General features: G+C 34.7%; 1 protein-coding gene across 3 annotated transcripts in view; it reads left to right on the top strand.

The window, feature by feature from the left end:
- ZNF326 (zinc finger protein 326) overlaps positions 1 to 27,564 on the top strand; it is a 36,553-nt gene extending 8,989 nt beyond the window's left edge. For 2 of the 3 annotated variants that reach the window (XM_052637521.1, XM_052637524.1), the window contains 10 exons: positions 1,377 to 1,412; positions 1,509 to 1,620; positions 3,717 to 4,122; positions 6,490 to 6,688; positions 12,434 to 12,545; positions 14,366 to 14,513; positions 15,636 to 15,735; positions 20,485 to 20,615; positions 21,694 to 21,789; positions 27,059 to 27,564. In XM_052637521.1, coding sequence (XP_052493481.1) covers positions 1,377 to 1,412; positions 1,509 to 1,620; positions 3,717 to 4,122; positions 6,490 to 6,688; positions 12,434 to 12,545; positions 14,366 to 14,513; positions 15,636 to 15,735; positions 20,485 to 20,615; positions 21,694 to 21,789; positions 27,059 to 27,397 — 1,679 coding nt within the window. In that variant the 3' untranslated portion in view covers positions 27,398 to 27,564. The remainder of the gene's footprint in view (positions 1 to 1,376; positions 1,413 to 1,508; positions 1,621 to 3,716; positions 4,123 to 6,489; positions 6,689 to 12,433; positions 12,546 to 14,365; positions 14,514 to 15,635; positions 15,736 to 20,484; positions 20,616 to 21,693; positions 21,790 to 27,058) is intronic. The other variant, XM_052637523.1, reaches the window with a different exon arrangement.
- Positions 27,565 to 27,809: the final 245 nt, after the last annotated feature.

The raw sequence follows: 27,809 nt of genomic DNA, 5'->3' as shown, positions 1-27,809 counted from the left end.
TTCAGGTTTAAAGCTGCAAGATTTTGTTGTTAGGACCAGAATATTTATGTAATTATAATTAAAATTTAGTGTTTTTAAAAAATTAAAAATAAATGTACTTGCTTTGTGTATACTCTTAGTACATAAAACTTGGAGAGGGTGATAAATGAAGACTTTTAAAGGACTTTATAGGAAATACAAGGTAACCGGTTTTTAAATTTTTTTCAATTTTATGATCATAGTAAATTCATTTTATTACCTTTTTTGTTGTATTTGTTTTTTATGTCAGAGGTGGAGATGTAGGTGGAATTATAGGAATTGTAATTAAATACACTTAGTGCTTTGATTATAATTTTTTTAGTGTTTACATTGCTAGAATTCACATTCATTCCCTTTATTCAAACTATTTGAGGATTTAAATATTTGAGTCATTATTTATATGCAGAGTATCACATAATGGCCCCACTCTGATTTTACTTTTTAAAAATATCTATTTCAATTACTGTATGAACTATTTCAATTGGGCATATTTAAAATGAGGCTGCCTCGGATTTTTAGATGTTTTGAGAGGAGTTAGATGCAGAAAGGAGAAGGCAATGACAACCCACTCCAGTACTCTTGCCTGGAAAATTCCATGGAGCCTGGTGGGCTGCAGTCCACGGGGTCGCGAACAGTCCGACACGACTGAGCGACTTCACTTTCACTTTTCACTTTCATGCGTTGGAGAAGGAAATGGCAACCCATTCCAGTATTTTTGCCTGGGGCCTGGAGGATCCCAGGGATGGGGGAGTCTGGTGGGCTGCCGTTTATGGGGTCGCACAGAGTCGGACACGACTGAAGTGACTTAGCAACAGCAGCAGATGCAGAAAACGATACTACAAATTTTTTTTTCCTTTTAACATTATTAAATACCTTATTTTCTTGAGAATAGGAATTATTAACTATGTACTATTGTAGCACCTGACATAGGACCCTATGGTAGTATCCTAAGTCACGTAAATATTGGCTAAATTGAAGATAATTTTAATATAGAACTTTTTAGTTGATAGGTTTTTTTTAATCAGGTCTTATTGGCAAATCTGATTTTTCAGTAGATTATATGACATAGGGCCCTATGGTAGTACCCTTGTCGTGTAAATATTGGCTGAATTGAAGGTAATTTTAATGTTGAACTTTTTAGTTGATAGCTTTTTTAAAAAAATTAGATTTCATTAGCAGATCGGTTTTTCATTAGATTATAATCTGTATGGTTTTTCCCTCAGTTTCTAGTGTGAATTTAGCTAATGTTAACAATGAATTATCATTTCAGGTGACTGATATGAATATCTTGTGTTTTATACAAAGATTCCTGAAGAGAATGGTATTTTACTGACTTTTTGTTATTAACTATCTTTTAGGAATGGATCGTGATTATGGCCCTGGATCTTACGGAGGTCTGGCATTCAAGGATGTTTATCTAAAAATTCTTCTTTTGAGTGCCAGTAAAGGTGAGCATCATTTAATTTTTTTTCTTTTTAAACTCTTTATAGGGATGGATCGTGACTATGGCCATGGATCCTATGGGGGTCAAAGATCCATGGACTCCTACCTAAACCAGTCATATGGCATGGACAATCACAGTGGTGGTGGTGGGGGTAGCAGGTAAATTGCTTCATCACTTAGCCAAATAAGTAGATGACTATAAGATTCTAGATGATTTAAGTATTCTTTAGGAATGTTATGATACTTAAACTATATTTAGAACTGAATAATCACCTTAAATGTTTAAAGGTGTTAATGGTTATAAAAACTGTCTCAACATCATTGGCAGACATTACTTTAGGAAAACCATTATTTCATTATACTAGAGTAAGATTTTCTGTCTTTAGCAGTGATTTTTTTTAACTCCTTGTCAGTCAAAATGCCCTAAACAAATGATATAAAAATATTATTGGAAATATTATTTGTGAAGCTTTTTCTTATGATTTTTCAAAAATGTATTTACTAATGTGGAGTGCTTTATAGAGTAGCAAAACAGTCTTTGACTAAAATGAAATTAACCCAACCTGTTTAGCAACACTCAGTTTGTAAGAAACATTTAAGATAGTTATTCTTTTAATTTTAGTTTTAATGTGAGTTACAAGAGCATATTGTAATAATAAAAATATTCTTTAAATCATGTTTAGGTTATTTATTGGCAGGTTCTACTTATGCCAGAAACGCTTGTGGTCTAGACTAGGAGCTTTATATTAAAGCCATGAATGAATACAATATCTTTGTTTATTTTAATGCAGTACAGTTTTGATTGTACTTATGTTTCATTGTTGATGCTGTGTAAAGCTTAAACCTAGCTGAACTGCTTTAGGCTTTAGGGTTGACCACATTTTAGGCCAAGGAGATGCAGAGATTCCTACTGAATATTGATATAAGTAAAACTAGTTAGGAAACTTTTTGAAAGTATTGTCCTTCTTCATAAATTGAAGGATCTGGTTTCCTTAAGGATGGATTGAATGATGCTTACTTTCCTTTTTCCTGCTTAAGTGTGCCATTATGGTTTATAGTAGAGAAAAATCAGGAAAATAGATACAACAATTTTGCTTATGTGATAGATATTTTGAAAAATGTAGTTGAAAGGAGGAATGATTTTTATATGGTTACTAGGATTCAGAAGTAAAGTGCCTTCTATTTAGTGATAAATAATTGAAGTAATGTAACACATTTAAATATTTTACTTTATCAGTTGCTGCCCTGTTACACTGTAAATGTAATATGTGTGAACTATGTAGATGTTATAATTTATCTCATGTAATTGTGGGCCTTTATAAAACTATGTTGTAAGATAAGCAACTTTTGTAATCCATGCTTTGGTGAGAAGTATGATTTGTTTCTTCTGTTGACTCTATTAAAACCTTAAGGAGACTGTGTGCTCCCTTTTTTAGAGTAGCTTTATGTGATAATTTCATGTGATAATAGGGAATAATTTCCAAATAATTGAAGATAGGGAATAATTTTTCAAATAATTGAAGACATTATAAAATGTATTCTTTCTAATCTGCCTTGAAGATTCATATGCAAAGGGTATATATTGGTGGTCTTTTATGTTCTGTTTTATGTGCTTATTCTTCTAGATTTGTAGATTTATTAGTATACAAGTGAAAGTGACTAAGAATTGATTATTAACGTTAACCAAAGTTTAGCAGGTTGTTAAATTGTATAACCAGATAATTCTCCCAATTTTGACTGCTGTAGACATACTGAAGCAGTTTTGTCATATAGATTATTGTGGGTGCAAAAGGATCTCTTCTGTGTCACAAGTAGCCTGCATCTTTGTAGTCTTCAATTTGTGTCCCTATTGAAAGCCAAAATGTTGTAAATATTTTGTATTTTACAGTATTAGAGATGGGTTCAAAGAAAGTTTGAGTCGTCTGTGAACTTTAACAAATGACTTTTTCCAAGACTAGGGCTGGGCTTAAATAATGACAGACAAATCTTTTCTAATAAAATAGCTGCCAAAAAGCAGATATTTAAGCTAAGGTTACTTAACTCAATTCATATTTAAACACTGACTCAGATAGCTTTCTATCTGGTCTCATGTTGAACTGCCCAGCCCTAATCAAGTGTGAATAAAAGTAGAACTGCAAACCAGTATGGTATAAATGAATTTTAGTTGATAAATGTCATCTGATAATTTGTCTTTTGAATTGTCTAACATTAGTAAGCTTACTTTTGTTTTTTCCCTCACTGTGCAACTCTTCCAGGTTTGGACCTTATGAGTCTTACGACTCCAGGTCTTCTCTGGGTGGGCGAGATCTGTACAGATCTGGCTATGGTTTTAATGAACCCGAACAAAGCCGCTTCGGAGGTAGTTATGGTGGTCGATTTGAGAGCTCCTACCGGAATAGCCTTGACTCTTTCGGAGGTAGAAACCAGGGCGGGTCTAGCTGGGAAGCACCTTACTCCCGTTCAAAATTGAGGCCTGGGTTTATGGAGGACAGAGGAAGAGAGAATTACTCTTCCTACAGCAGTTTTTCTTCACCCCATATGAAGCCTGCACCTGTAGGCTCTCGGGGGAGAGGAACGCCTGCTTATCCTGAAAGTACGTTTGGAAGCAGAAACTATGATGCTTTTGGAGGACCATCAACAGGCAGAGGCCGAGGCCGAGGAGTAAGTACAACAGAATCTTTTCAGATTCTTTTCACTAGTCACTCTTTTAAACCCTTTCAAGACCATGGTTTTCAACTAGAATAAACACTGTTCATCCCAGTGTATTTTGAAGCAAAAGCTGAGTCATAAGCATAATTTTTAGGTTGCCTGTAAAAGTTTTCCCAGTACCTTAGAAAATACATGGCAGTGTGAGATGACTGTTCATATAGTTTTGCTAAATCTCCCTTTATTAAAAAGGTGAGGATATTAGGTTTGGTCTAAAAGGGGTTAAAAGGAGTTGCATTTTTCCTTGTAAACACTAGCAGTTTTGCTAGTGGGACAGTTCTTGGATTATTTTAAAGGTAATGAACCCTTTTGGAGTTTCTGAGTAGGTTAAAGGTGCAATGTATGATAACACGTATATACTTTGCTGCTAAACTCCGGCACATAGAAATTCTTCAAAGCTTCATATTTCACATTAAACACAAGAGAGACTAACAGTTGGTGATAGCTGAGGGTACTTTAGCCAGGTTTACGTGGTGAGGAAGTTGATATGTATAGTAGATTGTAGATGAGTTGTGGTCAGTATAATTTTGCTAACTCACTCTCTTACAGTATGTTCTATTTGCTGGGTGTTCTGTCTTACCTCTGTCACTAGTTTTACTGTTGAGAAATAATTTCCTCCCTATAGAAACATGTCTATGGCTTCTTCCCAGGAAGTAATATTTTATAAATTACTGCTTAAATGAATAAATATGCTAGTCTTCAAATATTTAATTTCAGGATATGTAGTATAAAGGTTATGCCTTTACATTCTTAGGTAACTTGACTGACAAGAAATTTTACCTAGGAAGTGTACATAGATTGTGGAGTTATTATGTAGTTTGATTTATAAAGAATATTGTATTTTTGCCATCATGTAAGAATTGTTTTTTTTTTTTTTGGAAGTCAGTTGCTCTTAATATTCTCTTTGCAGAGGAAAGTGCTTCTATTAAGAAAACGTAGTAGGGCACATATTTTTGACTGCTCACTAATCTTTGGTACATCAGCATAGTTTGTCATACTTGTGTAGAAATTTTGCATTTTTAACAGTTACTCGTTACTTATGTAAAATGCATTGCACCTTTAATGGATAATTAATAAAGATTTTTCTGATGTAACTATTTAAATCACCTGGAAACACTTAATTTATTCAAGGTTAGATAGGTATTCCTAAGCATAATATACAGATGTAAGCAACTAGTATGTTGCTGTTCTGCCATGCTTTATGGTTGTAGATTAATTGAAAATAGTTGGGATAATAGGCTTTGGATTTTGAAATTGAAAATCTACTCCAGTTTGAAAATTTGGAAAACTCTTAATGTTTTCCATGCTGTATATTACTTTAGGCAAACGATTTTTTCCTCAAAGACACTTGAAATGCCAATTTTGTTTTCATGATAGAAAAACAGGTATTCCTGTACTTTGTTTTCACCATTCTAGTCGAAGTCGACTTTTCTTTCTTTCTTCCTGTTAATGAAATAGATGAACCAATAGGTTTTTCCTTTTTAATCTTCACTTGTACAATTCCCATTGGATCCTTCTCTTCAGATTACTCCTCAATCTTTATCTTCTAAAAGTAAGGTTAGTAGAATAAATTTGTATGAACATGTGGCTTCTTGGTATAGTGGGTTTTGTTAACGACGAGAAGAAAGGACACAAAGAGTCGTTTGGTTGCATGACTCTTCGTCTGTAAACTTTTGCTTCTTGGGCTTCTGGGTGAGAATATGTTTCTCTAGGTAAGGATGTGAATGGAACGCCAGATGCAATTCTTTATCTGAAGTGTGTCTTGGAAGTTGATGCATGGTTATGCTTTAACTCTCCTATTTCATACTAATGTTCCATCTCGCCTTCTCATCCCTTTTTCAACAGGGAGAAATCCTAAATCATTTCTGGATCTTTTTTAACTTCAAACTTCAGATATGGTCTTCTTTGTGTATCTTAGTTTTAAGCCAGGTTTTAGTAAAGATTTCTTTTAAGGTCTTTTCATGGGAAAACATCGATTAGGAACTCTGAAGAGGAGTTGTCAGAGAGTTGTACAAGTGGTAATATTCTGACAGGCACATAATGTTGTTTATGATCTCAAGTAATTTTGAATCATAAGAATCAAACAATAGGAAATATCCATATTTGTTCTTGTGGAAATAAAAATACTGATTCACTGGATTTGAGTTCCTGTAATAATTTACAGAATTTTTCAGTGTATTTAGAGTGGACTTGTAAAATTTAGTTACATTCTGAGGAATTTTCATTTGAAAAATTCTAGATAGATAAAATGTAATTTATATATGAATTCATACTTTTTCTTTGGATATTGTGCTAATATTTCTTGATTTCACAAATTTGCAGCATATGAGTGATTTTGGAAGCATTCATAGACCTGGAATTGTTGTTGACTATCAAAACAAACCCACCAATGTGACAGTTGCTGCTGCAAGAGGAATAAAGAGAAAAATGATGCAACCATTTAATAAGCCTGGTGGAACCTTTATCAAGAAACCCAAGCTAGCAAAACCCGTGGAGAAGATGAGCCTCAGCAAATCACCCAGTAAGTTGGAAAACATAATTGCTGTGGTTCAAGGCAGTTTTCATTATTTTTTTTAACTCAGTGCATTTAAATAATTTTTTCATGTTTATGTAGACAAATTATACAATAATTACAGTTGTAGAAATTAGATCTGTAGTCATGGATATCAAAATTACCAAAAGATACTTATAAATTCACATGCCCTGATTCACCCCTTTTCCCTAAATCTTGACTTAGGGTGGAACCAGAACATCTATATTTTTAAAAAGATCTTACACATGATTTTGATTTGGATTCCTTTCTTGGGTGTTATATTTATTGTTGGATAATTATTGAGGAAGTAGTATATTACGTTACATAGAGTCTCTTTCATGAGGTCAAAGGCAAGAAATTTTTCATCATCCTTGGTGCCAGGAAAAGCTATATGTTCTAGAAAATTAATTTGCCTTTTGTCTTCTGGGCATTATTCCTAGAGATAATCATGCTTCCATTTTTACATTGTTAAAAATTAAGAGCCAGTCTGAAAGTGAAATTAAGAAAACAATTCATGGTAGCATCAAGAAGTAAATACTCAGGAATAAATTTAACAAAAGAAGTACAAAACTTATACTTTGAAAACTATAAAACATTGTTAAAAGAAATTAAAGAAGATCTAAATAAATGGGATACTAAATAAATGTTCACAGACCAGAAGACTTAATGTTAAGATGGTAATACTCCCCAGACTGATCTACTGGTTCAGCCCAATTCCTGTCAGAATGTCACCTGATTTATTTGCAAAAATTCACAAGTTGATTCAAAAATTCATAGGGAATTGCAAGGAACCTACAATAGCCAAACAATCCTAAGAAAAGAAGAACAGAAAGAGCACTGCTTCATGATTTCAAAGCTTAACTGCAAAGCCATAGTAATTAAGACAGACTGGTACTGGCACAAGGACAGACATATAGATCAACGGAATAGAATCGAGAGTCCAGAGATAAACTCATAAATCTATGGTAAAATGGTTTTTTTTAGCCAAGATGTCAAAATTATTTAGTGAGGAGAGAATAGTCTTTTCCACGCTGCTGGAACAACTGGATAGCCACATGCACGAACTAACATACAACACCTAAATGCAAGGGCTAGAACTATAAAACTCTCAAAAGAAAACAAGAGTAAGTCTTCATGACTTTGGATTTGGCAAGAAATTCATCTGACACTAAAAGAGCAACCAAATGATAAACAGGCAAATTGGACTTTAGGCTTCACTGGTGGCTTAGCAGTAAAGGATCTGCCTGCCAGTGCAGGAGACGCAGGTTTGATCCCTAGGTCAGGAAGCTCCCCTGGAGAAGAAAAATGGCAACCCACTCCAATATTCTTGCCTGGGAAATTCCGTGAACAAAAGAGCCTGGTGGGCAATAGTCCACAGTCACAAAAGAGTTGGACACAACTTATTGACCAAACAACAGTGAAACTGGATTTTATCAAAATTAAAAACTTTTGTGCTTCAGAGGACACATTAAGAAAGTGAAAAGATAGCTCACAGAGAAGGAGAAAACATTTGCAAATTATACCTCTAAGAGACTTGTATCTAGAATATATAGAATTTTTAAATTCAATAAAAAGACAAATAGCCCATTTGAAAAAAGCATCTGAACAGACATTTTCTCCCCCAAAAGATATACAGATAGCCAATAAGCCCATGAAAAAGTGCTCAACAGTTAGTTGCTGCTGCTGCTTCTAAGTCGCTTCAGTCGTGTCTGACTGAGCGACCCCATAGACGGCAGCCCACCAGGCTCCCCCATCTCTGGGATTCTAAAATCAAGACCATGTGAGATTGACCACTTTTACTTACCTGAATGACTAGAATCGAAAAGATAATAACAGGCCTTAGCAAGGATGTGGAGAAATCTTCATATACCATTGGTGGGAATGTAAAATGGTCCAGGCACTTTGGAAAACAGTTCCTCAAATGATTAAACAAATTACCATATGGTTCAGTAGTTCCACTGTTAGGTATGTATCAAGAAATATGAAAACATATGTCTACACAAAAATGTATGTACAGATACACATAACATCATTATTCAGAGTAGCCAGAGGTGTAAACAACCCAGATGCTCATCAGTGGATGAATGGTTAAACAAAATGTGATTCGTCCATACAGTAGAATATTTTCCAGCCTTAAGATGAACTACTGATATATGCTGGAACTTAAATGAACCTTGAAAAGGTTAATAAAATGAAAGAAACTAGTCACAAAAGTCCACATATATGATTCTTTTCATTTGGAAGTCTAGAATACAGAAATCTATAGGGTTAGAAAGTAGATTAGTGGTTGCTTTGGGCTGTGGGGTGTATAAGGAGAAATAAATAACAAGATTCCAGATTTCTTCGTGAGGTGATGAAAATGTTCTAGAGTTGATCAAGGTGATGTTTGTGCATATCTGTGAATGTTCTGAAAAACATTGATTACATACTTCAAAAGGGTGAATCATATGGTATGAATTATGTCTTAATAAATCTTAAACATTTGAGCTGGATTATTGTTACTTTCTGTTACTGTATTTTATTTAACTTTGTAATATATCTCTAAATGAAATCAAGTGCATTTGATCAAAATAGATTGTCAAGAATATACATAAATAAAAGGTAAGGGTCTTTTTCAGCATTCGTTGTGAAAACATAATAGCAAATACTGTACAATAGATACTTTACCATTTTTGACTGTACATTGAATTATGTTTTGTTTTTTATATTTATTTTATTTTTCCCTTGATGATTGAAAAGTATTTTATCTTTCCAAATTAGGTGACATTACAAGGGATTAAAAATTTCTCTCCTCTTTAGATTTAATATTTGATTACCTGTTATTGGGACTGGGCAAGGTGAAGATCATTGTAATGAATGAATATTTCAAATTTTTGTGATCTAATTTTTAAAACAGCCTTGCGTCCAGTTTAAAAAATAAGATACATTAATTGTTAAGATGAATTTATTACTTCCTTTGATGTTGGAGGTGCTAAACAAGTCATGATAGCCTTCAAATAATTATTTAAAAAAGAATGGAAGGGAAGAAGCAAGGAGGCCTAGATAAGTCCTACTTTAAAACATGTTTTTTGTATATTTTTGGATACTGGCAGTATATTTATTTTGTTCTTTGAATTTCATTTCTATTTAAATCACTTCAGGATTAATACATGTATCCAGTTTGACAGAAAGATTGTGTGTGTAATTGTTAGTAAACTAGCACTTAACTGAATGCTTACTGCATACGAGGCAGCAGTGTGGTAAGGGCATAACAGACATTGCTTATGTAATTCTCACATCAGCCTGCTCAGGTGTAGGTAGTGTACCAAACCCTCTACAGCTGAAAAAAACAGGAACAGAACAGATAAATTTGCCGCCTGGATCAAACAACTGGCAAAGCCAGGGTTTATTCAGGGCAAGTCTTACTCTAGAGACCCTTCAGGTAAAGATCCATGTGATTGTAATGGAAAATTACTTTGTATTATATTATCCTTATTTAAAACAACTTTTTTAAAATAATTAGAATATTGCAGACATTTTAATGTATCATATCAAAAATATGATATTTGAAATTGTAAATATTGGATTTTTTCCTCAAAATTATGAATTATAGTCCAAAACTCAGTAACATTTTAAATACTATTTTAAAATCTACTTTCCTGCCATGCTTTGCATTGGACATCTATATTATTTAATAAAAAATAACAATATTCTGGAATTCTGGAAACCTGATTAGAGTGTGTGTTAGTAGGAATAAGTTTTATACTGTTACTTGATGGATTGTTATTTACTGAATTGTGTACTCTAAATATTACTAGAATAGGCAATTCAGTTGATCTTCGGATAGATTTCAAAGGTATATTTTGCAGGTATAGTTAAATAAATATTACAAAGTTTGATATAGATACTTATTTGTCACTAAAGCAGATATATGTGACTTAACTTCTTTTTTTCTTTTAAACAAAACTTGAGAGTAGTGTAGTATATAACTAAAGAATGAAACCAAAATTCTGTAGTCAAATCAGGTTTTCACTGTCAGGCGTGAGGTGGGCATTCTGAATGGTAACTGCTGAGTGTTCAGGAATAAGAAGTCTTGCTTTGCTGTAATATATAGACTGTATGATTTGTTGAAATGCAGTAGGAAAGGAATCATATTCAGTCGTTTGGATAGAGGTACAGTGTGTATCAGCTTTAGCATGTGAAAGGAAAATGAAATTGCTTCTAGTTTAAGGTCATATACAACCAATTTTTTCCATAGAGTGAGGGTTTGAGGGAAACTGAAAGAGGATATTGAAAATGATTAGTAAAATAGGAACGTATGTTTAACCTCTTATAAAATGATGAAAAATAATCTAGATACTGAATTTTAAGGTATTGAGTTTATATGGTTTTGAGACATCCTGCTGTATGCATAGCAGATACTTAATATTTGTTTATTGTTAAGTTCATGAATCCCCAGGTGTTCATGATTTTGTATTAGATATTTTTCCAAAGGTAATCCAAATGGATAAACAATAACTAAAAGGAAAAGTTGGAGGGCAGATGAGTATTTTTTTAAAGTCTAAAATTAACTATATTATAAGAAAGAACCTTTTTTTCCTTTAATATGAGATATCACTTCCTATCACATATGAAGTTGATGGTCTTAAAAAAAAAAGAGAGAAAATAACAAGTGATGATAATGTGGGGAAATTAGAACCCTTATACATTACTATGAAAATATAAAATGGTGTGGCTGTTGTGGGGAACAGTTTGGTGGTTCAGTTCCATTTCTAGATATGTACTTAAAAGAACTGAAAAGAAGTATTCAACCAAAAAACTTGTGTACAAATGTTCATAGCAGCATTATTCACAGTTGTCAAAAGGTTGAAACAATCCACATGTTCATCAGCAGATGAATGAATGAAAAGGCAATGTGATGTATTTGCACAATGAAATATTATTGAGCTTTAAAAAGGAAGGCTGTACTGATACATGGTACAACACATGGAAGAGCCTTGAAGACATTATGCTAAATAAAAGAAACCAGACAAAAAAGGCCACATATTGTATCCTTCCTTTTATATGCAATATCCAGGATAGGAAAATCTGTAGAGACAGAAAGCAGATTAGTAGTTTTACCAGGTGCTTTAGTGACTTCTCTTTGGACTGATTAAAAAGTTCTGGAACTAAATAGTGGTGATGGTTGCATGACCTTGTGATAAACTTAATGTCACTAAATTGTACACTTTGAAATGGCTAAAATAGTACATTTTGTGTATTCACATTAAGACATATTTTGAGAAAAAGAGGAAGAACCTGCTTTTATTCATTTTAAGAAATTTTAAGAAAGCTGCTATAATATTGAGTTTTTGCATCCAAGGTGCTCTCTCTAGTGGTCATTGTTTTTCCACTTCCATGCAAGGTCGGGTTATTTGTCAAATGTTTTCCAAGGTGTGATAATTCAAAATTATTTTAGGTAATGTGGATATTATTACTTAAAATGAAGATTAAAAAATGAGTGGATCTAGAGAAAAATAATGTAGCAAATAATAAACATAGGTGAGAAGTAAATAGACAAAATTTATGATGAAGGTACTCATGTGAATGAAGTTTCAGAAATATTGAGTAATCTCAAACTCTGATTTTTCTGGTGAGTTCAGTTTAGATAATGACCACCAAATAAGTCATCTGTCTGTAGTTTATGAATTGGGGACTGGAAAAGGAGAATGGAGACGTGATTTTTAGTTTTAACTTTTTTGTCTGATTCCCTAGCAAAAACTGATCCTAAAAATGAAGAAGAAGAAAAGCGGCGAATTGAAGCTCGGCGAGAGAAACAAAGACGCAGAAGAGAAAAAAACAGTGAGAAATACGGAGATGGATACAGGTTTGTGCTCAGTAGAGTCAGAAAATTGGACTCATTAAAAAACTGTTTCTAGGATTTGAGGGTGGGAAAATTGAGTAAAGGTGGCCAAAAGGTACAAACTTCCATTAAATGATAAATAAGTTCTGGGGATATATTGTACAGATGATGACTGTTGTTAACAATACTGTGTTATATATTTGAAATTGCTAAGAGAGTAGATCTTCAAGGTTCTCATCATAAGAAAAAAATTACAACTAGTGAGGTGCTGGACAGTAACTAAACTCATAGTGTTCATCATTTCATAATATATACATATATCAAATAATTATGTTGTACATCTTAAACTTACACAATGTTATATTTTATAAAAGATTTTAAAAATCAAATTTTTAAAAAGACTGTATTTTAAAAAAATTTATTATTGTTGGTGTTTTAACCTGGTATTACAGTTACTCTACAGTTATGTAGAGTTAGCCTGTGTTTGATACCTGTCTCAAGGATATTGACAGATATGTTTAGTTTGCTACTGTCCACCTCCTCCTTAACGATTTGCTCCTCAAGGTCTAAAAGAATGCTTTATCACTGTCCTTGAGACTTTCAAGCCACTGACAATCACTCTATATAGATTTTACAGCTAGAATTCCTGGTTTTTCTATGTGCACAAGCAATAATCTATCTGGCCAAAAGAGATTGTGATATTTCATTAATTTTATGATACAGACTGATTTCAGAAATGCGATCAGGAAAAATATGTCTTAGAATCAATAAAATACTATGTTTAAGCATCAAATAAAACAAAAAAAACACCTAAACATGTTTCTTAGAAAAGGCAGATAAATTAACTGTGATGTGAAAAAATTCCTGAGAGTCAAATGAAAAGGATTGATTAAAGATATATAGGAATGATTTTTGATTTTTTGATATTTACAGTCATCCCTTGATATGCATAGTGAATTGGTTCTAAAATCACCACCTTTTCTACACAGCCTCCATATCCCCAACCCCGTGGAAGACCAAAATGTGAGGATGCTCTGTGAGGGTTCTCACCTCGTTAAGATTAGAAAACTAAGGCCCAGGGAATTTAAGTTGCCTAAAGTCACATAAAGATGCTAAGAAATAAACCCAGCAGTAGATTTCAGATTCTATACTCTTACTCAGGAAAATAAATATAATAGTACTCTAAGGAATTAGGTGGAAAATGGAGACTCAAGATAAAGAAACCCATTAAGAGACTATTGTCATAATTTGAAGAAAAGGAAGTAACAGGGATATATGAGGTAAGAATAATTAAATGGGAGAAAAGGGAAAATTCATTCTGGAGTGACTCTTGAGCTTTTCAATGAGTGCATATGTCCAGTCCAGGCCTGTTAGTCATCCTGAATTGATTTTTGATCATCTAAGAGCTCTAATAGAGTGAGTTATGGTTTTCTGGTGTCCTACCTACGTTTGTTTCTACTTCAGTGATTTGGAAGGTTGAAGATACAAGAGTGTAACGTTAGTGGAACTTTGGAACTTGATACTGCTTGAAGTTTGCTTTGGCTTTCTGATCTAGACTTGAAGTGGATAGTTAGGGTTAGATGAAATAGATCCACTGATTCTGTTTTTCATACCCAGTAACTCCAGTGTGGTCCAGAAATGCCAATTAGTATGATGACAGTGTTGTCCAGACAAGTACTTAAATGCTATTTTTTTTTCTGACTTGAGCTTGATTTAAATCAACCATTACTTAGAAGAGAGGAAATCATTTATGCTGGTAAAATTGATTTCATTGGGATAGTCTTATGAATGCTTTCTAAGTAAATAAGGTAATATTTAAACAAACACTTTTTTTCCCTTTACAGAATGGCATTCACATGTTCATTTTGTAAATTTCGAACATTTGAAGAAAAAGATATTGAACTCCATCTGGAAAGTCCTTCACATCAGGAAACATTAGATCATATTCAAAAACAAACCAAATTTGATAAAGTGGTTATGGAGTTTTTGCATGTAAGTAGTTATTTTTGAAGTGAGAGGCACTTGATCTGACATTTGAATTTCTTAAATTTTCATCATTACCCATAGTTCTCCTGTTTTATGTTTCTAAGAATTCAATTTACTGTTCACTTAAAAAAGGTTGTGTTAAAATTAGTTTAGAAGTACATGTGAATTCCTCTTTCATAGATTGTAGATTTGTGATTTGAGAGTACATTTTACATTTTTTACAGAAGTTTCTGACAGAGGTGTCAGGAAAATTCCTTTAACAGCTATTTATTGATACCAAATCAGCTGTCATCTATTAACAGTCTTCTATGCACCTGGTGTTGTGCTGGGTATTTTTCTTCATATTTCACTTCAATATACCGATTTGTCTTTATCCTAAAAGATTTTGCTGAGAGCAGTTTAGTGACTTTCAATAAATGGAAGTCTGAATTGAATTCAGAGCCAGAGCGCCTGTTTGTTTGGCGTCCTTTATCAGAGTGTGGTCATCAGTCAACAGTTTCTCTTGAATACTTAAGAGTAGGTGCTATGCAGGCACAGCACCTGAAGACACTGAAGACACAGACATTCCCTTTAGTGAACTAACAGAAATTGGAAATTAGACGCACACACACAGATGACACTATTAAGTAGAAGAGCCCTGAGTGATAGTGTAAGTAGAAGTGACTTGGAGAAGGGTAGGGTAGTTTGGATCAGGGCTGAAGCTGGACTGCTAACTGTACTTGAAATTAATTTGGGCAAAAGAGATGGAATTGTTAGAAGGTTAGAAGTACAGTGATCCTTGGAGAATTGTGTTACCTTAATTAAATTTCTTTCTGTAATTTTGTTCAACTGATTCCTGTCATTTAGGACTTAAGTATTCACTTGCTCTGAGATCTCTTGCCTATTCCAGCTGTCTTTGATCTCTCTCTCTCTATATGCCTAAAATATTAATACATCTTGAAAAGTAAATACTTTTTGCAGTTTCCTGGTATTTCATTATAGTCCTTTCAATTAGATTGTAAGCTCCTTGAAAACATTCACCAGTTTTATATAACAGGTACTATTACTTTTCATAGGCCAAGCATGGTGCTGGGCCTATACTACATACTCACTAAAAACTTCTTGGATTCTTTGTATTTTGTTTTCTAGGAATGTATGGTAAATAAATTTAAGAAAACATCTATTCGTAAGCAACAGACAAATAATCAAACAGAGGCAGTCAAAATAATAGAAAAGGATGTTATGGAAGGTAAGTTAACAAACTGATTTAGAAATTTACATATATATTTTATATACCATAACCTATTTCATTGTAAATGATGCCCATTAGAGTGATATAGTACATAGTCATATATGGTAGGTCTGAGTGTGTTATCAGAAATGAACTCCTTTGATTCCTGTTCTCAGGCTTACAAGTTTATCACTACCTTCTCTTAGGTCTTTCACTTCCTTTCCTTCATAGAGAAAGTATCAGCTTTGCCTCTACTGGAAGATACAGTCATCCCTAGGTATTTGAGAGAGAGGGGTTTCAGGACCTGCTTGAGGTATCAGAATATGCAGATACCCAAGGCCCATAGTTGGTTTTCCAGTATTTGTAGATGCAGAAGCCATGGATACAGAGGGCTGCCTGTACTTGTATATGTCATCTATCTCTCTTATTCCTTCTCATCTCCTTAAAGACTTCTGCTCAAATCCTGAATTCTTTTCTTCTGTGTTTCAGTCTTTCCTTGTCTTTTGATTCTGTCTCTGAAGCCTATACACTTACTTAAACAAACAAATTAAAAAAGACCTAAAGAAAATAGAAAAACATAGACACTAATTCCTGTAAAACTTGTCTTTCTCTATAAACAACCACCCTTCTTTAAGCATAGTCCTCACTGTCTCTGTTTCTTCATTCTCACTTACTACTTTACCCACAGTGGACAAGTTTCTGCTATCATTAGTGTACTGAAACTGCTATGACGGAGGACACCAACACCAACTTCAGTTTTATTCGGCAACATTTTCCACTGATAACTTATTTATAAATCTGTTTCCTCTCTTGGTTTCTGTGGTACTCACTGCCTCTCTTTACTCCCTTGTCATTTTTACTCTTTGTGGTTTTCTTTCTCTACTAAGGTTTTAGAAGTTGATATTTTTCAGTATTCTGTCAGTCCTGTTAACATTTCTCTTTATATTTCTTCCTGATGAATTAATTTATATACAGAATTTAAATCAACTTCTATGTGTTGATTACTTACAGATCTATATCTCCAGCACAGATACCTCTTCTGAACTCCAGTCTCCTACATCTAGCTGCCTACTGACATCTCTCTTTAGCAGTCTCACAAATTGAACATACTAAAAAAATTTATCCTTCCCTTGAGTATCCCCCACCCCATGAAGGAAACAAGACAAAACTTAACAGGTATCTCCTTCATTTATCTTGGGAAGTGGCCCCATCAATGCCAGAACTGTGCAGTTAATCTTAGTACTTACACTTGCTTTACTGTGTCTGTAGTATTTTTGTTCAGTCGAGTCTCGATTCTGTCTTTTGAATACGTACCAAGTCTGTTTTCTTTATGTCTTTTTAAAATACTGAATTTGTTAAAATCTTTATGTGTTCTATTTTTCTAATTAGTTTCCTTCCTTTCAGTCTTATCTCTTATTCTACTACATGATTTTATTACTTGAAGAATTTAAGTAATAAAGTGGCTTCTGCATCCTCCACAGAATAAAGTTCAAATTCCTAGGCATGGCATACAAAGTTCTTCATGATCTTGGCCCTGCTCTTTTTCCCTTTTGTTCCTTCTTTAGTCTGTGCCCCAGCAATAATGAATTACTTGCAGTTCCCAGAAAGTTCCATTTTCTCTTAGATCTTTCTTTTGCATAGACAGCTGCCTCTCTGGGTCTGACGGAGGTTGGTTCTAGGACCTTCCTGCAGATACCAAAATCTGTCATGCTCAAATCCCTTATACAAAATGGGTGTAGTATTTGCATATAAACCATGTATGTCTTCTTATATACTTTTATTTTTTGGACATTTTCTTCAATTTTATTTTAAATTTATCTATTTTTGATTGGAGAATAATTACAATATTGTGTTGTTTCTTCCATATTTCTTATATCCTCTCTAGATTACCTACGATACTTAATGTAAATAATTGTCGGTGTGGAGTTTTGATTTTTTGGAACTTTTTAGAAGTTTTTTTTTTTTTTTTTTTTAATATTTTCTGTCCATGGTTGGTTGAATCTGCAGAGTTGGAACCAGCAGATACAAATGGTCACCATATAATACCTTACAGTATTACTTCAAGAATGAAATGTGAAAGATCATGCAGATCTTTTTATTTAGTTGAAGCTGCATGTTATCTATTGTTTTCTTAATCAAATGTCATGATAAATTCAGTTGCCCAAGGAAGAGCCAAATCAGTTTTTCTCAACATAGAAAAATACATGATTCTTTAAAAATGATATAATTCTAAGGAAACTGGTGTGTTCCTAACAGTTTTTCATATGCAGCATTTAAAGAAAATTCCTGTGAACGTACGTACAACTTACTGCTGCTGGTGCTAAGTTGCTTCAGTCGTGTCCGACTCTTTGTGACCCCATAGACGGCAGCCTACCAGGCTCCTCCGTCCCTGGAATTCTCCAGGCAAGAACACTGGAGTGGGTTGGCATTTCCTCCAATGCAGGAAAGTGAAAAGTGAAAGTGAAGTCGCTCAGTCTTGTCTGACTCTTCACGACCCCGTGGACTGCAGCCTACCAGGCTCCTCCATCCATGGGATTTTCCAGGCAAGGGTACTGGAGTGGGTTGTCATTGCCTTCGCCATATAACTTACTAATTTAACATATTTACTAAAGTCCTATTATGTGGCTGGCACTGTTCCAAGGAACCAGAGATACAGTGATAAGCCTGGGAGCCAAAGCTGTTATTTTCTTTCTATTGAGATGTGTAGAAATCAACAAATAAAATAGGTTTTAAAAACATATAAAGTAGCCTTCACTTGTAATAACTCTCAATCACCGTTTTTAAGATCTAACATACATTTTTGTCTTTTATGAATCCAATTTTGACTTTTTCCCGTCTCTACCCACCCACATTCATAAGCATGAAAATTCTTTTTTTACTACAGAAGCAACATTTTTATATTATATTTTTGGGGGTTGAACTTACAGGCCTCAGAAAATCATTGTAAAAGATGAGTAGGAAATACAATGTAATTATAGTTTATAATTTTAATCTTTTATCCATATAGTTTTTTAACGGCCCGTAGACTGTAAACCGGGAGACACTGAAACGAAGCCAAGAACATAAAACAAGGTGTAAAAATGTCGTGTATTGAAATCCTAGTCTGTTCTGTCACTGTTAGAAATCAGTATGTTATGTTAGAAATCAGTATCAAAAGATACTTTAAAATAACCCACATATTTTAAAGTGCAATGTGACATTTACCAAGAGAGATCTTTAACTTAGCTATTGAAAGCCTTGATGAAGTTCACAAGCTGAAAAAATACAGGTGATGATTGTAGAGAAGTGCTGGGAGCCAGCATGGGAGATCCCACCCGTGACAAGGTTTGCGGAGGAGACCTGACAAGCAAGGCGGATCAGGACTCGAGGGACTCCCTGGACCTGCTCGAGCATCTACCCCAAACCAAAATCTGTCTACTGTTTACTATATTATGCCTTTCACCAACTCTTCTGACATTAACAGGGGGCTATCCCTGACCACCTTTCTCTGGAGAAAATCAACTTAGGGCTCTAGTTGATAAGTCTCCTGGGCATGAAAGGAGCATTTCAATTCAAACCCCGCTGTTAGCATTCTAGCTTGCTTGGCAGGTTTATCCAGACTCTTGCAACTACACATATGCTTGTTCACAACATCCCAACCATGACACGGGAAGCCTAAGCATTCTAAAAATATAGAGCCCTTCGAGGGGTGAAAAAGTTTTATTAAAATAATACTGGTGAAGGGTTTCATTGTTGAGCCAATGCTTGCTGCCAAGTTCCCATATCCCTTATCCATTGTGTGCCCGGGAGTGCATTAATGTAGTTGGAATGTAAGAAAAACAAGTAGTAGCCTTGGTATTAACCACATCAGACCTTTGAGCTAATAAGTTGTTTCTTTGTTGTGACCCACTGCACCTTTACTCCATGAGAATGTAACTCTGTTTCGTACTTTCTGAGGCTGACACAGATTAGAAATATAAAGAAAAAAAAACACTTCAAGGGAAAACAAGTTTTCTGGTTGATCAACCTTTATCAAAAAAGGGTCATAAAATGTCAACAGGCCTCCAGGCCCGAAGATAATGTACATAACATAAGACCCTTGTTTATGGAAAGGCATACAGAAAAAAATCCTGGTTTTGATAAGGGCAAAACTGCTGCAGTGTTTGAGCTGACTCTGCATGACCTTGCATCTTTCATTTTCCTCTGTGTGTAAGTCAGGGTATAAAAGCCCCTTTTGAAAATAAAGTTATAGGCCTCACTCACTGAAGCTTGGTATTCCTGTGCCTCTCTCTCTCTTTTCGCCAATGCCATCCATCCTGAGGGTATCCCTGGACCCTGCTGAGGCTGGACCCCGGCAGAGAAGAAAGAATTTAAATGAGAAATTAATATCGTAATGAGAGATTAATATCAAAGATACTTTAAAAACCTCATGTATTTAGAAATTAAATGTCCACTTTTAATTGATATGTGTATCTAAGCAGCCATAACAAGGAAACTATTTGTAACAAAAATGAAGAGAGAATTTATCAGGTTTTGTTACATGCATTCTGAAGCTGCTCAGTGCAACTGAATACCATGTGGAATCTTGAATAAAGTATGCAAACATAATTATCCTTTCATTTTTAATCTATGCAGATTTATGAGATACGGTAGAATAACTCTATACTCTGATCATTTTTTTTGGAAGAAGGAGTATAAATCATAATGGAAATGAAACAGTGAAAGCTTGATATGTCAGAAGCATGTGAATCATTGCTGTTCTTATTAATAGCTGCATTTCTTTTGTAGGTGTTACTGCAGATGATCACATGATGAAAGTAGAGACTGTTCACTGCAGTGCTTGCAGTGTGTATATCCCTGCTTTACACAGCTCAGTTCAGCAGCACTTAAAATCTCCTGATCATATCAAAGGAAAGCAGGTCAGTTTTAATCTACCTTAATAAAGTCAATGAATTATTTATTTGATCTCTTATTGCCCTTTAAAGGCTATTGTTTCACACCTGCCTACTTGTGTACAATCCAATTAATCTCATGAGTGACTTACTGTAAAGATACTTAGAGAGGCAGTGTAGTATAGTGGTTAAGTGTAGTATTGTGGGCTCCAGAGCAAGACTCTGTGAATCCTGGTTCAGTACATACATATGTTAAGCAAGTAATAAACTTTTCTTTGTCTAAGTTTCCTTATCTATAAAATGAGGATGGATAAATCTTCTGTGATTGATTAAGGATTAGTTTAATTAAAATGTAAAAGGCATCTAAAGTAGTACCTGGCACATAGTATGTATTCACGAAATCATAGCTGTTACTGAACTGCTTTTTTTATTGTTAACATTTTTTAAAGGTGGTGCAAAATTGTTTTATGAGTGTGTGTTTGTGTATTTTAGAACAAAAAAGAAAGACTTGTTTTTTGATGATTAGGAAAAATAAAAAGCCAGTTACTTTCTATTCTTACATTTTTAGTAGAATTTATTCAGAAATTCTAGGAAACTTTTACTATTTTCTTCTTGATTAGTATTATTTTGTTCCTATGTTAGTTAGTATTATTTTGTTCCTATGTTGGTTAGTTTTATTTAGTCAAATTTATTTCAAATAAAAACATTTATTTTGTGAGAAATTTTTTTGAAAAGCAAATTAAAAATTCAAGTATTAAAGGCTTACGTTTGATAGCATGAAAATTAATAGTTGGAGTAGCTGGGGCTGGAGAAGGTAGCTCCAGAATAGATAGGAGAGAAAGCAAGAGTTTAGTAGACCTGGACTTAAAGAGTATTTAGTGACTAGGTGTTTTTTGTTAAAGTTCACTGGCTTTTTGAATCTTCATTGTTTTAATTTACAGATCATTTAGAGTGTAGTTATAATAGCTTTTGTTGTTCTATAGCTTTATTTGCCAGAAATTAAAGTCATTTAATTCTAAGAGTTTGAGCATGCAGTCATTTTAATTAAGGAAATATTTTTCATGGCATCATTTTCAAGTGTCTCAGTGTGTTCTGTTTTTCATAGGCTTATAAGGAACAAATAAAAAGAGAGAGTGTCTTGACTGCTACAAGCATTTTAAATAATCCAATAGTGAAGGCACGATATGAACGTTTTATTAAGGTAAGGCTTGAGAGCAAAAACTGGGTTATATTGTAACGTTGTAACAGTTAAATATAGCATGATAACTGTGATATTTAATATAGCACACAATTAGGAGAATTTTACTTGATGTCATACATACAGGTAAAATGTCTTTTTTCCTAATTGTTGGGATTTGTTGGGGGTGGGAGCAAGACACCATTCCTTTCTTATTCCCTTTCTAGCTCTGGTTCATTTGAGAGATACATAAGAATCTTGATAGAAGACTCAAATGTCAGCTTTATCCTTGATTTTTTTTTTTTTAAAGGGTGACTTGGATGATATGTCTTAGATAGTTATTGTGGACTTTCTCATGTTTCACTCCTAGATAGACTTACCTCCCCCCAACTTCTGTGACTGCTTCAGCTGAACAGCAGTAGGATTCGCTTAGTCAACCACATTACAGAGCAGACTAGAATGCACCCTTTCCGTTGCTTAGAAGACACAAAAGAGGGTCTTGATGCCCAAGTGAATCCCTTCTGTCCCCTCTTTTGGGTGTTCCTAGTGAAGGGAAATTCCTAAGAGGAATGAGCTATCCAATTGGTATTTCTTCTTCTAAGCATGCCAGTTGGATAAGTCATTCCTAGATAACACTTGGATGGGAAGCAGGAAGTTCAGATACTTTGCTTCAGAAACAAAGCTCCTGCTCATAGCATCACAAGACCAGAAGGAAGGAGGTTTGCTTCAGTTAGGAAACTCAGAGGTGAACAATTAGGTGGGTATACCTGGCCTACTGCTTCTCAGGATTTTTGCCATATATTATTCCAGTGATCCTTCTTTACATATTATTCTTCAACCAGATGATTTCCAAGCTGAATAAATCTCAGTTCTTTACGCTTGTTCCAGAAGGCCCTATTTTCTGATTATTCTATTTGGCACTGTTGACTGCACTCTTGACACCATTTTTAAAAGGTAAATACTGCCCTAGTTTGAAATCATATTTTGTTGGAGATATGGTGTCAAAAAGATTAAAGCATCATAGCTAAATTAGGAAAGATTAGATTTTTATTATCCTTGCTATATCACAAACTTGAGAGGTTAATTGTTTCTAATGATGTATGAAGGTAATTTGTAATGAGAAAAGAATACAAAGTAGAATTTCTGTGTAAAGTTTTCAAGCTACACTTTAGAGTCACTTCATGGAATGGGAGATGTTGGAATATCTTGCCTCTCACGCATACTGTGGAGAAAGTAACTTAACTGAGAATCTTCTAGAACCTTGTTACTCTGTGCGATCCAAGGATCAGCAGCATTGGACATCACCCTGGAGGCTCTTTAGACATGTAGAGTATCAATTCATATCCAGGCCTATTGAATAAGAATCTTCATTTTAAAAAAGATCGTAGTTGATTTATATGCATGTTAAAATTCAAGAAGCACTGGTGTCTCATTACTCGGAGATGCTCTTTGTCTGGCATTTTTTGTCCAGCAGTCCTGTCTTCTCCGTTTCTTGCTGTTCTAGAGGCCACAGAAAACTTCTGCTCATAATCAGCTCTGGTCATGGCTTGAAAACACTTCGACCTTTAAGTGCTTAGAATGACAAAATACCTTTTAAAATCTTTGTCCTGTGAAATAATCAGTTCATCAGTTTCTCCCAGTTCTCCACTTATATATGTTCTGCCTTCACTCTGGCCTGGACACTCATGGTCAGCCCTTATAACAGTGCAGTGCTGCCATTCTAAAACACTTTTCTTAATTTTTCTACTGCTTACTAGTTCTCAACTCTGCCATTTATGGTTAGCTTTACTAACTCTCTTTCCTGCTAAAAATATCATGGAATTGTGCTAGTACTATGTTTGCCAGATTTCACTGCAGTTCACAATAATTTTACTTGCTATCAATCAATGTAATGTGCTTCCTGCAGTGACTGTTTCAAACTTTTCACTCTTCACATATCCATATTTTATATACTTCCTCCACTTACCATATTATTATCTCTTCTCTCGCTCTAGGGAGATTGAAGACCACTGGATGTGAACTCTAACTTTTCCGCTTTCTACTTTAGAATTGTTTATTTTTTTTCTCATTGTTATATGTGAAGGAAAATATTCTTCTTTGTGCTTTATCTGTGTTCTTGTTTCATCAGTTATCTCCTTATTTTCATCTGATTCCCCCCCATTTATTATCTTACTACTTTATCCCAAAGAGACATGTTTATGAGTTTCTTCAACTAAAAATGACTGAACTTTTCCTAGACTTCAGCCCTTCTTATCTCTTCTCTTATCATCATACTTGAAGAGGTGGTTTACCCTGCCTTGTGCTCTTTACTTCCTATATATTATTCACTCTTTAATCTAGTATTTCCCAGTAGGAGGTGTATGATTAGAATCCCCTGTGAAGTTAAAATCAATTAAAAGCTACCCAGGCCCCTTATAAGACCTTCTGAATTAGGGCTTCTTAAACTTTTCTGATAAAGATATCTCTAAATATTGACTATGCCAAAGCCTTTGACTGTGTGGATCACAATAAACTGGAAAATTCTGAAAGAGATGGGAATACCAGACCACTTAACCTGCCTCTTGAGAAATCTGTATGCAGGCCAGGAAGCAATAGTTACAACTGGACATGGAACAACAGACTGGTTCCAAATAGGAAAAGGTGTACGTCAAGGCTGTATATTGTCACCCTGCTTATTATATACAGAGTACATCATGAGAAACGCTGGACTGGAAGAAACACAAGCTGGAATCAAGATTGCAGGGAGAAATATCAATAACCTCAGATATGCAGATGATACCACCCTTGTGACAGAAGGTGAAGAGGAACTAAAAAGCCTCTTGATGAAAGTGAAAGAGAAGAGCGAAAAAGTTGGCTTAAAGCTCAACATTCAGATAATGAAGATCATGGCATCTGGTCCCATCACTTCATGGGAAATTGATGGGGAAACAGTAGAAACAGTGTCAGACTTTATTTTGGGGGGCTCCAAAATCATTGCAGATGGTGACTGCAGCCATGAAATTAAAAGACGCTTACTCCTTGGAAGAAAAGTTATGACCAACCTAGATAGTATATTCAAAAGCAGACATATTACTTTGCTGACTAAGGTCCGTCTAGTCAAGGCTATGGTTTTTCCTGTGGTCATGTATGGATGTGAGAGTTGGACTGTGAGGAAGGCTGAGCGCCGAAGAATTGATGCTTTTGAACTGTGGTGTTTGAGAAGACTCTTGAGAGTCCCTTGGACTGCAAGGAGATCCAACCAGTCCATTCTGAAGGAGATCAACCCTGGGATTTCTTTAGAAGGAATGATGCTAAAGCTGAAACTCCAGTACTTTGGCCACCTCATGCGAAGAGTTGACTCATTGGAAAAGGCTCTGATGCTGGAAGGGATTGGGGGCAGGAGGAGAAGGGGACGACTGAGGATGAGATGGCTGGATGGCATCACTGACTCGATGGACGTGAATCTGAGTGAACTCCAGAAGTTGGTGATGGACAGGGAGGCCTGGCGTGCTGCGATTCATGGGATTGCAAAGAGTCAGACACGACTGAGCAACTGAACTGAACTGAAATGCTTCTTAAATATGCAGATTACCAAACTTCTTTCCTGGACACTTGATTCAAGAGGTTTAGGTCTGAAATTATTTCATTTTGTGCTTTTAGCAAGCGCTTCAGTACTTGATTAAATCAGTATCTCAGAGTAATGGACTCTGGGCCAGTGTGTTTTGAGAGCTTCAGTTCAGTTCAGTTCAGTCGCTCAGTCGTGTCCGACTCTTTGCGACCCCATGAATCGCAGCACCCCAGGCCTCCCTGTTCATCCCCATCTCCCGGAGTTCACTCAGACTCACATCCATCGAGTCAGTGATGCCATCCAGCCATCTCATCCTCGGTCGTCCCCTTCTCCTCCTGCCCCCAGTCCCTCCCAGCATCAGAGTCTTTTCCAGTGAGTCAACTCTTCTCATGAGGCGGCCAAAGTACTGCAGTTTCATCTTAAAAGGGAATTATGAAGATTCATTCATGGGCAGTCATTGCTATCCAACTTCCATTTACATTATACTTTTGAAACTGTTCTTTCTAAGGTTACCAGTGACTTAATTTAATTTTCGAATAAAAATTTGTAACATTTTATTGTTTGTTAGTTTAAACATACAGAAGTTAAGGGGATAGTACAATAAATCCCTCAGGTACTTTTCCTTAGCTTTAGTTATTACCAGCTTTGGTGAACTTTTTCAGTTGTTTTCTACTGTTACCTATTTGCATCATATAACTGTTGATCTATTAATTCATTCTTGAAACTTTGTTTTGCTAGATGATATTTTATAATCCTAGGTTTCTGCATTAAATATTCCTTTTCTAACTTCTGTCCCCATGTACAAGCTTTTTCAGTAGGCTTTATTCTCAGCCATTTTTTTTTTTTTCATTATTCCCTCAGCTCTGCCCTAGGCTATCCTTTTTAAGACCTGGCTTCACTATTTACTGTGCAAGCAATTCACAAATCTAAATATCTGACTTTGAAGTCTTTCCTCTTCTGAGCTGCAAATTTATAGTTGCCCTTTAAACATTTAGACATCTTAAATTCAAATTATATATAGTATATACCTGCTTCTTTTCCCCATCTTAATTTACCCATTCTGTCAATGGTGTCACTTTTACCCTTTCATTTCCTGGGCTATTAGAGTAGCCCAATGCTAATAGTTTTTTTTTTGCTACAGCCACTCAACCTGTATCTTCCTACCTACTGTATCTTAAAGTGTAGCACTAGTCTTATACTTCCCTGTTTTAATAACCTTCATTGCCTCTTCATTTCTTATATTATTAATATGGCCTTCTGATATGCTCTATGAGACATAATCCAGATACATAATTATTTAAGTAAATTAAAATACTAAAGCTGTGAATGTTTAGTGAATTGCAGATTTATCTTTTTTAAAGTAAAAGTAAAGTATGATACCTAATTTGTTTCTGATTTTCATTTGAGTTTTCAAACGTACCGATTTTCATTTGAATTTTTTAAAGAGAACTTGCAACAGTAGTGCAGTGATACTGATACAATGAAGTAGAACATAAATCTTCATCTGCTTTGTTTTATGGAGTATAAAGTACTGACTTCAGGAATATATATACCCACGTTGGTATGAAATAGATACTCAAAAAATATTAAGTAGATTTAAAATACTCAAAAAATATTAAGTAGATTTAATATAAGTTGAAATTAAGTTTCAAATAGTATTTATTTTTAATGATATAGCAAATAAAAATTTCACTGATTAAAAAATAAATGTGCTGTTTTAAAAGGTTTTTTTTTTCCTGTTTTTAGGGTGAGAATCCCTTTGAAATTCAAGATCATTCTCAAGATCAACAAATAGAAGGAGATGAGGAAGAAGAGGAAAAGATTGACGAACCTGTGGAAGAAGAGGAGGAAGAGGAGGAAGAAGAGGAGGAAGTGGGGGAAGTGGAGGAAGTAGAGGAAGGAGGGGAAGGCGGAGGAGTGGAAGGAGTGGGGGACACAGAGGAAGGAGGGGACCTAGGAGGAGAGGGGGAAGTGGGGGCAGTAGGGGAACGAGAGGGGGAGGGGGAGGGGGTAGAGGAAGTAGAGGAAGAAGAAGCAAAGGAAGAGCCTGTCGGCTTTTCTGTTGACCAAGCAGAAGAAAATTAAATATAAGGTATTAGTCAGTTTTAAAAGAAGCTTTAAATTTTTGTCCCAATGTGGAAAAGGGTAAGAATTTCAGTAGTTTAAAATATGAGAGTTAACACCCATGTTGCATGCATTCCACACATTACAATTTGTTTTATATAATTTCTAAATGTTTGGCATTTGTTTAATAAAATGAAGGTAAGACTATTTTAGTTTAGTTTTTATAGCTACCTAACTTAGTTTCAAGAAATTGTTTGTATAATTTTTAAGCTTAATTTTTATTACTTTATTGGTATTAAGGATAACAGATGTGTATTGTTAGTATGTCTGTTCTAATCATTTGAACTTAAATGCTGCTCTTGGGAGTATATATTCAAGTGTGCATTAATGTTTTGAATACTTACCCTAGAAGAGATAAGTTGGGCAAGTATTT

This window comes from Budorcas taxicolor, chromosome 3 (genome assembly GCF_023091745.1).
Source record: "Budorcas taxicolor isolate Tak-1 chromosome 3, Takin1.1, whole genome shotgun sequence".
In the NCBI taxonomy this organism is placed as follows: domain Eukaryota; kingdom Metazoa; phylum Chordata; class Mammalia; order Artiodactyla; family Bovidae; genus Budorcas; species Budorcas taxicolor.
This window is presented reverse-complemented; position numbering and strand designations above follow the sequence as displayed.